At 46.9% G+C, this 15,729-nt stretch overlaps 1 protein-coding gene across 1 annotated transcript in view; it reads right to left on the bottom strand.

The window, feature by feature from the left end:
• ITGA2B (integrin subunit alpha 2b) overlaps positions 1-15,729 on the bottom strand; it is a 57,621-nt gene that overhangs the window by 21,452 nt on the left and 20,440 nt on the right. The window contains exons 6-17 of the mRNA XM_053263548.1: positions 15,665-15,710; positions 14,159-14,290; positions 13,693-13,740; positions 13,127-13,170; positions 12,065-12,118; positions 11,534-11,586; positions 8,710-8,921; positions 6,991-7,170; positions 6,595-6,640; positions 5,897-5,995; positions 2,963-3,018; positions 159-304 (exon numbers count right to left, since the gene is read on the bottom strand). Of these exons, the coding sequence (XP_053119523.1) occupies positions 159-304; positions 2,963-3,018; positions 5,897-5,995; positions 6,595-6,640; positions 6,991-7,170; positions 8,710-8,921; positions 11,534-11,586; positions 12,065-12,118; positions 13,127-13,170; positions 13,693-13,740; positions 14,159-14,290; positions 15,665-15,710 (1,116 nt within the window). The remainder of the gene's footprint in view (positions 1-158; positions 305-2,962; positions 3,019-5,896; positions 5,996-6,594; positions 6,641-6,990; positions 7,171-8,709; positions 8,922-11,533; positions 11,587-12,064; positions 12,119-13,126; positions 13,171-13,692; positions 13,741-14,158; positions 14,291-15,664; positions 15,711-15,729) is intronic.

Genomic DNA, 15,729 nt, shown 5'->3' on the forward strand with positions numbered 1-15,729 from the left:
GCATCCGTGATTGGTCCTCTGCACATTCTGAGGTGCACCCAGGCACTGAGCACAGCTCCCGGAGCCGAGTTCAAAGCTCCATCTCCTAACGACTCCTAAGATACCTCCCTGCGCCACGCCGCCACTAACCAGTTCCATGCTTTGCCCACGTTTCATACCTGCAGGTAGGCAGTGACATTCTGGCAGGCTTCGGGATGTTTCTCCGACAGTGAGAACGTCCAGCTTGGCTGCCAGTTTGGCTGCAAGAAAACCCTTCGCCCAAATTTCTGCTTCATGCAGTCCAGCTGTAGCTCTGCATCCAGGACTAGCAGAGCGTGGGGGGAAATGGCAGAAAACAATGCAAAGGAGGACAGCAGTGATGACACAAAATGATAACACAAACCCATACTTGTTCGGCACCATTAGCTGGGATGCCAATTAACCCCGATCCTGTCCATCTGTTACAGAATATCAAGACTTCAAAAGCACGAGATTGCTGTGTCCTGTCCAGTTCCTAGCACACTGCTGGAAGGCACAACTACATCAATATTTAGTTGTCAGAGGTATATACAGCAGCAGCCGAGGGAGTGCCCCTCTACCACCTTACATACCAATGATCATTTCTAGAGACCACCGTGAGTGATGTCCCCCTTAGCACAACAGTTGTATAACTAGCCCCAATCCAGACTCAGTAGCTTACAACTGTGTGGCTCTAATTTGGAAATATGAACTCGTAGTGGGGCAAAAACACACATACTGATTCCTGTCCTAACTGCAGCTGTTTCCCCCCAAAAGTCTGACAGAGTGGAAAAACCAATACGTGCATATATAGCACTTCCGGAGTGTGCAAAGCAGGTCACATATATTCCAAAAAGCTTTTGACAAAATTCCTCATCAAAGACTCTTGAGAAAACATAGCAGTCATGGGATAAGGGGACAAGTACATGTGTGGATTGCTAACTGGTTGAAGGACAGGAAACAGAGGGTAGGTATAAATGAAGAGTTTTCACAATGGAGGAAAGTAAGAAGTGGGGTCCCCCAAGGAGCTGTGCTGGGACTGGTGCTTTTTAATTTATCCATAAATGATCTAGAAATTGGGGTAAGCAGCAAGGTGGCCAAATTTTCAGATGATACCAAACTCTTTTGGGTAGTAGAATCCAAAACAGATGGTGAGGAGCTCCAAAAGGATCTCTCCAAACTGGGGGAGTGGGCGACAAAATGGCAAATGCAGTTCAATGTTGACAAGTGTAAAGTGATGCATATTGGGACCAAAAGCCCCAACTTCAAGTATACACTGATGGGATCTGAGCTGTCGGTGACTGACCAGGAGAGGGATCTTGGGGTCATGGTGGACAGCTTGTTGAAAGTGTCGACTCAATGTGCAGCAGCTGTGAAAAAGGCCAATTCCATGCTAGGGATCATTAGGAAGGGGATTGAAATGAAACTGCTAATATTATAATGCTCTTATATAAAACTAAGGTGTGGTCACACCTGGAGTACTGCATACAATTTGGTCACCACATCTAAAAAAAGGCGTTGAAGTACTGGAAAAGGTGCAGAAGAGGGCAACCAAGCTGATCAGGGGCCTAGAGCACCTCTCTTATGAGGCAAGGCTACGACACGTGGGGGCTATTTAGTTTAGAAAAAAGACGACTGCTGGGGAGACATGATAGAGATCTATAAAATCATGCATGGTGTGGAGAATGTGGATAGAGATAAATTCTTCTCCCTCTCACATAACACTAGAAGCAGGGGTCATCCCATGAGATTGATTGCCAGGAAATCTAGGATCAACAAAAGGAAGTACTTTTTCAACACAACGCATACTCAACTTGTGGAATTCTCTGCCACAAGATGCGGTGACAGCCAACAGACTGGATGGCTTTAAGAGAGGCTTGGAAAACTTCATGGAAGAGAGGTCTATCATTGGTTACTAGTCAGAGGGCTATAGGCCACCTCCAGCCTCAAAGGCAGGATGCTTCCGAGTACCAGTTGCAGGGGAGTAACAGCAGGAGAGAGGGCACGCCCTCAACTCCTGCCTGTAGGCTTCCAGAGGCATCCGGTGGGCCACTGTGTGAAACAGGATGCTGGACTAGATGGGCCTTGGGCCTGATCCAGCAGGGCTGTTCTTATATTTTCTTGAGGAACCCTTACAACAATCCTGTAAGGTAAGGCAAGTATTGACACCATTCCCATTCTATTGCTGGAGAGCCAAGGCTGGAAGGGATCAGATTATTTAAGGCACTGTAGTGTGTTCATGGCAGAGACAAGATTAGAAAGTCGTGATTCACTGCTCAGTCTCTTAGCCACTAGGCCACACAACCAGCCTGGGGGCTAGCAGCTTTTGATCTAGTTGGTTTTACTCCTAAAGGAAAAAGCAAACATATTCTTACGTGGAGAGATGCTGCTGAAGGAGAAAGAGCCCCGTACTTTATTTTAAAGGGCTACATGCACAGGTATGTACACTCTTTCACATACTTAATATAATATATTTAAAAGTCCAAAATTGTTCAGAGGAGAGTGTGGGAGCCATCCAAAAAGGTCATAACAGACACCCCCAAAAGTACACACACACCTACTACAGCAATGCGGATTGTGCCACTGCTGACTTTCTCCAGAGATACTTCTTGAAACCTGCCAAGCCAGTCTGACCAGAGCAGAGACCATGATGGAAAGGAGACAGCTGTAGTGTGGGCAATGAGGCCTCCTCAGTCCTGCCTTCAACTCTCTAAGAACTTTTCATCTGTGAAACGGAGACTGTCCAGAATGTGAAACTTCCTACCTACTACTACTGCCACCACCATGATGAATATTTATATACCACTCTTCAACCAAAGTTCCTAAAGCAGTTTACATAGAAAAATAAATAATCCATAATACATGTATTAATACATAATACATCCTACCGACCCTATTCTCCCAAATACTGCGGCTACTAGACTGTACAGCCCCCATCTCCCCCTGTCTTTACAGTCATACTCACCTATTTTCTGTGGAATTTTCCCCCCTGACACATCTACACACATCTGGATGGGGAAGCTGCATTGGAAAATCAGACCATGAAAAGCCCCCTTTTACACATTTGGTTGTGGCAAATTTTTTATTTATTTAAAATATTTCAGTATAGTGAAACACTGCTTGGGGCAGCTCACAACAATAAAAGAATATAAAGTGAATAAAGCTCAATTAAAGCTAGATCCAATTAAAAACTGGTATACAATCTAAGAAGGATAAAAAAATTTAAAAGCCTCTAGAAAAGATAAGTCTCTAATTCGGGGCCTCTCAAACTTGGGTCCACAAATGTTGGTGGACTACAATTCCTATCATCCCTTGGCCTTGCCATTGTGTCTGTGGATTATGGGAGGTGTAGTCCAACAACATCTGGGGACCCAAGTTCAAGAGCCGCTGCTTTAATGTTTCTTTAAAACCCTGAGGAGGGGAACCTGGCAACGTACATCCAAACCTGGCTTTGCAGCTGAGTGAATGCTCAACAGGGAGCTGCAGTCAAACCATCCCTGGCTCCCTGAGGGTATACCTGTATATTTGCAAACACTAGGGTCACATCACATGTTGCTAGCACTGTTCCCTCTAACAGGGTTCCCCCAATGTTGTGGACTACAACTCCCAGAATCTCCAGCTACAATAGCTTTTGCTTGGGGATTATTATTATTATTTTTTAAAATATTTATATCCCGCTCTTCCTCCAAGGAGCCCAGAGAGGTGTACTACATACTTGAGTTTCTTCTCACAACAACCCTGTGAAGTAGGTTAGGTTAAGAGAGAAGTGACTGGCCCAGAGTCACCCAGCTAGTTTCATGGCTGAATGGGGATTTGAACTCGGGTCTCCCCGGTCCTAGTCCAGCACTCTAACCACTACACCACAACATCTGGGAATCCTTGTAAGAGGGTACACTGGTTACTGGATAATAAAAATTATGTCTGAAGTATTCTTAAGTGGCCTGGGAGGCAGAGGAAGATAAATAATGCATACTGGGATCTCCAAGATCAAACCAACAAGAAGCAATAAGATCCCCACCAAACTATACAATAACCATGTAATGAAAAGTAAGCCACAAGTTGATCCAGTGTAGTACTGTAATTCAAATTATTTACAGTCTAAGATAAGACAAAATATAAATGATTGGAAAACACTTCAATGAAATTAAATATGTAACAATGGAGGTAGGGTTGCCAACATTTAATTGCCAGAATGAGGGACACAAGTTTGTGGGGGCTGGCTGGGGGCAGGGCTGGGGGCAGGGCTGGGAGGTGTATGCTGTGGCAATCAAGAGCATGAGTATTATTGACATATATGTAACTGAATTATATGCTATTGAATACATGAGGGACAACTGAGGGACAAATGCTGTTCCTATAGGGACCAACATTTCATCCCTGAAATGAGGGATATCCTGCGTAATGAGGGACAGTTGGCAACCCTAAATGGAGGGCTGTTAAATTCCATAATGTGATAAGTCCATACATCCACCATGGAGATCCAGTGATCTCTCCATTTCACTGTAGGTATTTTTCAAGTGGAACATGGTCTTCACAAGATACTACTCCACATACTCCAGAGTCCAATCTTTATGTTAGCAACCACCTCTACTGCTTCTGAAGAATTCACTCAGAAAAACAGGTTGTAAAGTACAAAGCTACTCAAATGTTAGGTTGCTTGCTAACAAAGATTGGACTCTGGAATATGAGGAGTAGTATTTTGTGAAGACCATTTTCCACTTGAAAAAGACCTACAGTGAAACGTGGATGTATGGACTTGTTTTGCATCACATCACTCACCACACGATGGACTTTACCAACCCTCCCATGTTACATATTTAGTTTCATCGATATGCTTTCCATTCATTTATGTTTTGTCTCACCTTAGATTGTAAATATTTTGAATTATAGTACTACACTGGATCAAATTGTGGCTTGGAGAGCCATACCTGTAAAAAAATGGTCCTGGGGAGAGCAGATTTCTCCAAGCAGGAACCAGGCACTCAACTTTGTCCAATGACTTGACTTCTCTTCAGAGTTCAGTCTACTCTCCCACTTCTCCCCTGCTCTGCCTTGGCTCTCCTTTCCTCCCTCTCTCCTTCCTGTCTTGAGAACCATTTCTATGTCTGGGCTCACTGAGGCTGCTGGATCATTGCAATAGTTTGTTAGGAAGCAACCAGATGGCTTTTGAAACCTTTCAAAATGTGCCATTTCAGTGCATGCACGGGTGCAAAGCCAGTATACAAATGCCTTTTAAAAGAAAACAAGGTGGCTTCAATAACAAAAGAAATGAAGTGGGTGGGGAACAATGGTCATGAAGAGAGCCAACAGAGACTTCCATCCAGATCTGCTGGACCTCTTTTTATGAGACTTGTGCAAAAGAAGGAGAGAAAGAAATCAGAAAAAGGAACAGTGTCAGATCATAGGACACAGAATACTAGAGAACTCTCTGGTTTGACTCTCCTTATATTCTTAGCATGGACCATTTCTTGCACAATTGCTAGCAGCAGATCATGGAAAATACTCACTGCACCATAAAGGAGTGTTTTGTTTTGTTTTTAAAGTTTGGAGTTGGCTGTGAATAGAGCTGATCTCAGTTCTGAGGAACTGAACACATAATGGTGTAGAACTAGTGCTGCCCTCAGCACTTACATCTGTGCCCCTAATAACTGTGCAATTTCGGCATTCATAATAAACAGACTTTGTTGTAAGATCCCAAGAAGACCCCAGTGTTTTCTCCCTTAAAGGAAAGTCACCCAGTCTTGCCTCCAATTTCCCACTAATCAGGAAAGTATGGGCCTGCAAGGGAATCCAACTGGCATACATTTTATGCATATTGAAATCAGAACTTGAGTTTCCTGAATTTTGGAATGAATCAGTTGCTATGGAATGAAGGAAATGTCCTGCCCACCCAGCTCACCAGCTGACTTGTTCTCTCGACACCATACACGTTTTCTCCTCTGGGTTCAACGCATCTGGCATAACCAGTTGGGCTTTGACTTTTACCACGGGCTGAGCCCTGAAGAGAAGCAACAAAGGATATGATGAATGAGGTGGTGGCGTAGTGGGAGAGCATCTGCATTGCACACAGAAGGCCCCAGGTTCCTTTCCTGACATCTCCACCATGCAGGGCTGGGAAAGACTCCTGCCTGAAACCTTGCAGGGCTATTGCCAGTCACTGCAGACAATACTGAGCTACAGTCAATGGGCCAATGCTCAGACTCAGTTTATGGCAACTTTCAATGTCCCTAAGGCATTCTCTCCTACTTTGCACATCAACTCTGCCACTTGCCCTCAACTGTCTGAAGACCACCTCCTGTTCCCTTAAGTGAGACTTCTCACTCTCCTTTGATGTCCCTTAGGCCTGGGATTGTCTCCCAGAAAATCAACATGGCACCACCACACCACTCACTAAATTCTTCCCACAAAACCTACCTTTTTCATGAGAACGTGGCTTAGCCCCTTACTCTCCTCTCTTACTGAAACAAACTGTAAGTACACATGGCTATATTTGAATTTAGTCCTCCTTGTGACCCCCATCATTCCATTTCCTTCCCATGTTGCCTTCTCCGCTTGTCAAAATTTAGACTTCCCACTGGTCTGGGCCCATTCATTCACCTGTACACAGCTACCTTGCTGGCTCCATAAGCTCCAACCAGCACATCTGTGGGTGGAACAAGACAAGAGAGAGAGAGAGAGAGAGAGAGAGAGAGAGAGAGAGAGAGAGAGAGAGAGAGAGATTGGAATCAAGGGTACAACAGCCTGCTGTCGTAACAGAATCCCAGTTCTACCCATTCAGCCGATGTGAGGAGCAATCAACCTTTTACAAAATATAGACTTCCTTGCTTGAAAGCAAAACATTTTGCACAACCGATGTCCTCCACAAGACTTGAAAAAACAGACAGGCCTAGGTCAAAGAAGCACAGCTCCTTTGAAGGCTTCAGCTTCTTTGCAAGCTATTTAAGAGAGACTCTGCTAAACGAAATGGAACATGAGAGTTCAGTCTTGAGTTACCAGGGTAGCCATTGGCATCAATGTCAGTGTCTCCACGTATGGCAAAACCAAAGCCAACATGCCCGAAGGGACTCTCTAGGATTTGGTTGGGGGACGCACTCAGGCCCTCATTATGTCCACAGTAGATGTAAACACGACCTCTTCCATTCTGGCCAGCGTAGGGGGCACCTATTGCTATATCTGTGAAAGCAAAGGTACAGTGGTAAGCCACACAATCAGAAAGGGGAATCCTTTTGGGGATGGGAGACATAGGGCTACTCCCTTGTGTGCAAAGAGGCCAGACAGAAAGGAATGGCAGCAGGGAGAAGTGACCTTCAGAAAAGCAGAAGAAGGTCTGGGGTTTTATAGAAAGCGATGGAGAGACATGGGGGCCTCTCTGGATGTTCCTCCATTCACTTTCCCCAAGGGGTGTGGATTTTGAACAGAGCAAAGGGTTGAGGACCAAGACTCCAGGGTTCTTTCTGCAGGTCTGAATGGAGAAAGGGGAAGGGGAAGAAAGGCTCCTCCTCCACTACTTCATAATTAGAAAATGTCTAATTTGGTGACACCCATCATTAGCCTTTACTTGTTAAACCCAAGAGGTGCTGGTGCCGATTACTGTACTACATAGAGTGATAAATGTATATCTGAGCATGTGCAGAAGTCATTTCCCCCCCACCAGTTAAATCATAGCTCTATAGAGCAGCTCTCAGTGGTGAGGGAAATAACTTTTACACATGCTCAGATCCAGGGGCACAAAATCCCCTCTTAGCATTTGAGGCACTTCCCCTTCATTTTACTGAATCTTCCACCACCAAATAACCCATATCTTCAGTTTTTCTTGCCCCTGCCCCTGAAAACACATATTTTCAATTTTTCTCCCCTCAAAAGCCTCTTTCCAGCCCCCCTTCTCAGGCATTCCCTCTATCTGCACCCCTCCTCAGACCAATCAAGAGTACCATTTCCCTCCTCACTGAGACCACCATCACTCTGTCTGCTCCAAGTTTGAGCTCTGGCACTGAAAACGGGTTTGAAGGTATATGTATCATGATGAAGCTTGGCTTCGGCGTTGCCGATTCCTCTTTTAGCAATGAATGATGATGGTGCTGGTGGTGAATAGCAAACTGGGATTTTGCAGGGGGTAGAACAGGGCCATCCCTGCCATCCCTTTTGTCAGGTCCCACCTGGACTCTGACCAGGAAGTGATCCTCTTCCCGGTCAGAAGAGGAGGATGAGCACACCCCAGCCAATGAAGAGGAGGATGAGCACAACTCAGCCAATGAAAAGCCCCTTGATTTGGTCCCTCGATTCGACCTCTGCATTCCAACAGTCCACGAGCAGCCACCAGAGCTTGTCACCCTTCCAGCAGTCACCCAAGCAGAGCCCTGGAGCTCTGGGGACCTGGTGCCCCGCAGTGTGGCCCCTGCCCAGTCCTAGAATCCTCTCCATCACCTCAGGACTCCCAGAAACAGAATCGCCACCATGCCAGGGACACTGGAGGTGAAAAGCTCACATGCCTGCTCATGGCCTCCTTCCCAGTGGGGCTGCTTGGGAGGAGGGGGAAGCCAGCTCAGACACCTGCTTTGAGTCAGGGCCAACCTGAGCTTCAGGAAGGGGTGGGTGGGTCTCTGGGCTCCTACATAATCCCTCTATCTGCAGGCAAGATTGGTTCCTGCTCCAGCTTTGGGCTCTTGCTTCCTGCTGCCACCTTGATACACCTGAGTATGGACATCTCCCTACCAGTATATCCATCCTGGTCCACATCGCCTAGGGAAGAAATGGCCATGCCGAAGCGCCCAAAGACATCAGTGCCAGTCAGCTTCTGCTGGGGGGTGCTGAAACGGCGGTGGGTCTTCTGCTGCAGGTACAAATAAACTCTTCCCACTTCATAAAACTTGTGATCAGAGCGGCGCTCCAAGAAGAGAGGGGCCCCCACAAGAACGTCATCTTTCCTGGAGAGAGCAGAGACATTCTTCAGGGATTTTACATGCCGTGGTCTTGAATGCCAAGAAATTTTTTATTTAACACATTTTTAAAAAAATACCACCCAAAACACAAGTTCTCTGCAATGCAATCAGAGATTGCATTGGAGTAATGGGAGTAATGGCAGGAGAGAGGGCACGCCCTCAACTCCTGTCTGAGGCTTCCAGCGGCATCTGGTGGGCCACTGTGCGAAACAGGATGCTGGACTAGATGGGCCTTGGGCCTGATCCAGCAAGGCTGTTCTTATGTTCTTATGACATGATGCTCTGTGCAGTAGCAACCTGTCTAATCCCTGACCCTCAAAACACAGATTTCAAGTAAGGTTTGTTTTATTACATACAAAAATGAGCCGCTTTGGAGATTTTTGCTCTGGGGGTGTCATCCACCCTCTCCCCACACATACTGTCATGTTGTTTCCAGTAACATGCATACAGACACCATGTCACTGAAAAGCACCTGGGGTGCGCCCCTTAGCATGGTAAATGGAGCTGTGGGCTCAGCCTTACTTCTCTACTAAAATAGATGTAGTGTGGCTGCTTCCACAAGAGCCTTTCCCCCGCAGAAGTGACACTATTCACTCACTCAATTACTCCTGATAATCCAGAAAACATTGATCTGAAACCATGACATTCTCATGCCTCCACCACTTGCCCTCCTGTTTAGTTGCTTGTTTGTGTCTGGCTTGCTTTTTCTGATGAGACTGAATCACAATCCACAGGCACAAGTTGCACATGTAGACTTGGACAGTGTGATAGTCTTGCCTTCCATGGAGGCTGGGTTACCCCAGTCTGGGTAGTGGCATAACTGGTGACAGTGTCTATTCCTAAACTTTTCTGTTTCCATGTAGTACAGCCATGTTGCTGTCAGCCTGTCTGCAACTCAAGTTTTCCTTCAGTGTGGCCCCTCTGCATTCATTTCAGGCAAAATTAATCCATCCCAATTTAATGAAAAGTAGTGATGAGACAGTGGTATTTTGTGGATTTGACAGACTGGCACACAGATTCTGCAAGGAAGTTATGAGATTTGCAAAACGTCATCTGGACCACCTGCAACATTACCCATAAGAATCAGCGGTCATGCTGAAACAAACGTTCTGCATAGAAACCAAGACAGGCACTTCTCAGTTGCGTGGTTGGGAGGAGGCTTCAGAGCCACCATTCAATAGCATTGGAGCCCTTGCCCTAAGCAGAACACTTGTTTGCCTTTGCTGTTGTTTAAGATACACAAACACGTGTGCACAGAAGTACAACAGCACAACAAAATATAATTTCTGCTAATGGGTTAAAGTGCTGCTGTGCACAAACAACAAACTTTTGCAATGTGAAAGTTAGGGGCTTGCTAATCAGTGGTATGAAACAATTAGAACAGCTGGTACTGTATGTTGGGCATAATGTATGTTTGTTGAACACATTCTCAGACTGTGATTCCATCCTCCCTATTCCTTTTTATAAATGTGTGAATGATATTGCCAATTACCTTTTTGCACATCTTAGCAGGTAAGGCAAAAAAAAAAAAAAAAGGAGGGGCCATGCTTACCTGCAATATGCCAGATATGCCCACTAGTACTGCAACGCTAATGCAGTCTGGGTGGGGGCTGTGAGATGTCAAGTTGGGAAAATAGCTTGAAGTACAGAACCACAAGTGGACAGAAGCTGAATCCTTTCCAGCGGACTATGGAAGAGCATCAACTGCATACTAGTGCAACGTGTTGAATCAAACTTAAGGTCACAGTGCATGAGTTCATGCTGAAGCACTCTAAACCTTCAGAGTGCAGACCATGAGCTTTTCTCCAAGGGTGCAGTAATAGCAACTTGGCAACAGATGGCAGCAGATGTTAGTACTGCAATGGGTCCCAAATCTTTTACAGGAGAAAGGCAGCCTTTAAGAAAGCGTATGCACTGCAGACCAATGTCTTTCAACGCATATTTTTCTTGGCAAAGTAGAGGTTGAGGTTGAACACAGCACTCTTCACCAGAGGATGCACTGGAGAGGATGCAGAGTTCTGATAAACTCTAAAACCATGGGCAGCAATTCACTTTACCGGATGACCATTATAAGAAGGGAGTGTGGGGTGGCCACATCAGCCATCCTCTTTTGCTACTGCTCTAATATTTGGGGCAGGCCTGCAGTTTCCCCAAAGGGTCCAGTTTGGCCCATGGGTCACCAGCTGAGGACCCGTTCGCAAGTGTCTATGCCCCTCCTGGTTCACTGGTCCATTCAAATCCGGGCCTAGGGGCCCCAGGAACTCTGTTTTTTCAAGGGGCTTGGACATAATGCATACCTCTTGCTGAGTTGCACCCTGTTGTCTCTTGCTCCCCACCTTAGCATTACCCCTCCTTACTGTGCTTCCACCCACTGGTGCTGCTGTGCTCACTCCTTGTGTGTCTGCTCAAAAAGGATTGCTGGGCACAAGCCCATTGGGAGATAGACCAGGCATTCTGCCTAAAAGACCCTTGCAGAGTAAGGGTGGTGGGGGTTGAGAGAAGGTGGGGAGAGGACAGGTGTAAGCTTTGCCCACCCACAGAACTGAGACAGAGCCAAATAAATTGCAATGCTCCCCTCCTGCCCCACCCAGCCTTACCCATCTCCATTGACATCGGCAACTGCAACTGTATGTCCAAAATAGGATGCCACCTGCAAGAGTGGAGAGAAGAGAAGAGGAGAAGAGAAATGCTTCCTACGGTCAGGTGGAAAAACCAGAGCTGTGGGTGGGGAGGGGAACCAATGGCAAGGCAGGAGTCATTCTTCATAATATCAACTCAAGTGTGAGCACGGGGTGTGTGTGTGTGTGTGTGTGTGTGTGTGTGTGTGCGCGCGCGCCTTGCCTTATTGGCCTGGGATGGTCCATCTCTCCCCACTCCTTTGGCACCATGCAGGGGTGCGGCTATAATTGAGCGGATGGGTTCAAAGGACCTGGGCCCCGCAGCTCCTGAGGGCCCGCCAGCTCCACCCCTCCCTATTTTCTTCACTATCTCCCTCACTCCAAGGGGCCTCCAGCGGTGGGGGGGGGGGAGACACAGGCACCCTCTCCCTTGGCACCATGGCTGGTTGGGGAAAGAATACAGGGCGAGAGACAGGTGTGGGGGAAACAATGAGACCAGGGCACTGTTACCTGCTCGCTGGAGAGTGTCCACAGAACTCTGAAGTTTTCAGAGAAAATCTCCACCTACCATGGGGAAGGAGAGAGAGTCAATCAATCAATCAATCAATCAATCTTTATTATGGTCGTAGACCAGCATAAAATTATAAGTTAAAAGAAAGTGATATTAAGGGGGCTAATAAAAAGTACACATTATAAGTTACATGTTAAAAATAACAGTGATTGCAAGTACAATGCAAAATATCACGAATAGGCTGAAATTAAAAATAATTGCAATTTAAAAGAGACAAGCTACAATAGATAAAAATTACATATATTAATACTAAAAAAGATTAAAAACCTGCTAAAGATAAAAGAATACTATAGGAGAGAGAGTCAGGCAGATTCAAGGTCTCCCCTGAGTTACTCCAGTCCCATTCCTCAGATTTCTGAAGAAGCTGGAAATCTAGGTGGGGAACAAAAAAAACATCCCACAAACACCACTGTGTGCCCATGGCATCACCCACAGGGCAAGAACAGCACAGATAGAACCCAAAATCAATGGGGCATCAGCAAATATGCCCTGGGGCAAGCTCATCTAATCAGGTCGCATTATCAGTGCTTTCTGTGAATCAGGCCTTACTTTCAACACAATGTCTCATCTGCAGAACAAGTGAAATAATAAAACATGGAGTGACTCTGGGCATGTGCAGAGCATGAGGGCTTCTTTGGAGCTATGGCTTAGCCACTCAAAGCCATTGCTGTGTGCTGTTGCTCAGTCCTAGAACATATAGCAGCAATCAAGACAAGGGTGCCTCTGAGCATGCACAGGCCCTAAGGCTCAATCTGAGGCACCATCCAGGCAGACGAGCAACAATGAGAGAGCCTCTGATCATGAGGCCCCCTTATCGCCTGTCCCACCAACAGAAAATGGACGATTGGGATTAGTCGCAGGCAAGCAGAGTGAGCCTGCACCCCTGTTATTTTTGAAATGCAGCAGGGCGCACCCCTTCTTGAAGATGTGCAGGAAAAACACCAGACACTGGCCCCTCTGCCCATCTTCCCACGTGTCTTCTGCACATATCTTGCACTCACCGCTCCTTGTGTCTGTCTCTTGTTAGGAATTCCAACCACGTACTCTGCAAACAGAAGACCCAGCTCAGAGATCATGAAACACCCAACAGGCTGAGTTCTTGACACTTCAGGCTTGGGGTTAGGGTTAACCCCTGATGCAGAATGAGCTGTATGTGTGTGTGTGGAGGGGGGGCGGTGTTCTAGCATGGGTGCACATTAGACTGGGGTGCTGGGGATGAAGGAGGAGGAACAACTCTAGCATCTTCATCAATCATATTGATGATGCTGGTTCCCCATGCTCAAGCAAGCAAGAACATTCCCTGGTGTCACTGGTCCTTACAGCAGCTCTGCAAGTTACACAGAAGCTGTCATTCCCATTATATTGGCAGGAAGACTGAGGCCACATAGTCAGTCCATCGCTAAGCTATTGAAAACCTGACAAAAAGAGCTCAGGTTTGGCAAAGTTAGTCTTAGATAAACAGTATGCGGGGCAAGAATCTTGCAAGGCCTGTCTGCTGTGCGGACTCCCATTGACTCCAGCCCACCTGAGACCACCAGTGCCCTGGCAAAGAAGTCTGTTATCTTACCTGGTGACTTAGGATCCTCATTAAACTCCCCAAAAGCCACTGAATACCCTGTATGGGAGGAGGGATTGGAAGATGAAGTGGAAGGACTCGAGAGCAAGTTGTCACCCAGCCAGAAGGAGCCCAGGGACACACACACCCCCATTCAATTGTAGCTACGCCTCTGCAGAGGCCTTCTTCTGTGCAGGGCCGGTCTGGGGGCACTGAGAGGGTGGTGGAATGTATATGGGAAGGTCGCCGGGTTTTGAGCAGAATGGGTGCTTAAGGGTGGGAGTATTCACTGCTGCCAAGTGCGGCGGGGCACAGGGGCGCCCCACAGATGAGGCGCACCGGGAATATACCCTGTGGGAGAGTCCGAGCCTGCCTCTATGTGGTGGTTTCCCATCTAATTTGAATTCCTTGCAAGTTCTGCCTCTTCCCTTTCCTCAACTCTTTCAAGGTTTGCAGGACAAAATACCGGTCAACTAACCCCGATATGCATCGTCGTAGTCTTCGCCTGTGTAGTCAGGTATTGCCAGTGCTTCTTTGACAGGCCATAGCAGGGTACGAGTGGAAGGGAAGCTTTGTTGGACTGCGGACAAGTTGACGGAGTAGATCAGACCTGGAAGAGAGAGAAACCAGGCACATCAGTCTCCTTAGGGCAGCATGGTTAAAAACATATAGGTGAAGGATCACATACTGTTTTATCTAGTGATTCAAATGGCCATCCCTATTCAGATCCAAATACTCCGATCTGACTGCTCAGTTCATCCAAATATTCATTCATATACTCTAATGGAGAATCACTAAAATGTTTATAAATTTTATTTTTATTTTTTGCAGAATGGGATGAACACAACAGAGTGGTGGGGCACTCTTCTTACCGGACCTCGGGGCCCAAGTCTGGGCAGTGGTACCCTGCACACTCTATGGAGGGCCCCCTGCCATCCATCCATCACACACACTTGGCCAAAGAGAAGCACGGTCAAACTTGTGAGCACCAAACATGCCCTTGGCTGGAGACGTGGAGGAGCACAGCTGAACATGAGTTGTGGTTGGCGGCCCCTGGCTAGTCAAACCTTGGTGTCAGGACGACTCCGAGGTTTTTGTGCTGGCAGTGGCTGGTCACCTGAGCTGCCTCTCCCAGTGACTCAAGGTATGGGTGGGTGTGAGTGTGAGAGAACCTCATACACTTTCAATACAAGCTGCAGACGTGCAAATTCCTTCCCTGCATTCCTTCCCTGCTTCCCCTCTCCCTGCACTCTTGGTGCTCAGAGCCTACAGCATTTGCTAACATGAGAACATAAGAACAGCCCAGCTGGATCAGGCCCAAGGCTTATCTAGTCCAGCATCTCATTTCACACAGTGGCCCACAAGATACGCCAGGAAAGCCCACAGGCAAGAGGTGAGGGCATGCCTTCCCTCTTGCTGCTGCTGCTCCCCTGCAACTGATATTTAGAGGCATCTTGCCTCTGAGGCTGGGGATGGCCTATAGCTTCAGACTAGTAGCCACTGATAGACCTGTTCTCCATGAATTTGTCTAAGCCTTTGTCTTAGAATTTGTCTAATGAATTTGTCTCCATGAATTTGTCTAAGCCTGCTTTAAAGCCATCCAAGCTGGTGGCCACCACCACATCCCTTGGCAGAGAATTCCATAGATTAATTATGAGCTGTGTGAAAAAGGACTTCCTTTTGTCGGTCCTAAATTTCCTGGCCTTCAGTGTCATGGGATGAGCTCTAGTGTTATGCGAGAGGGAGAAAACATTATCTCTCTCCACACCATATATAATTGTATACACCTCTTTCATGTCTCCCCATAGTCACCTCTTTTCCAAACTAATTAGGCCCGGGTGTTGTAGCCTTGCCTCATAAGGAAGCTGCTCCAGGCCCCTGATCATTTTGGTTGCCACCTTCTGCACCTTTTCCAGTTCTACAGTGTCCTTTTCAAGATATGGTGACCAGAACTGTGGCAGGAAGGGCAAGCCAAGGCACTTACCTCCAAAGTAATATCCTCCAGGTGCCCCAAGCAGCAGCCTACCAGACTGTGAGAAGAAGAGACGA

This window comes from Hemicordylus capensis, chromosome 6 (assembly GCF_027244095.1).
Source record: "Hemicordylus capensis ecotype Gifberg chromosome 6, rHemCap1.1.pri, whole genome shotgun sequence".
Classification (NCBI taxonomy): Eukaryota; Metazoa; Chordata; class Lepidosauria; order Squamata; family Cordylidae; genus Hemicordylus; species Hemicordylus capensis.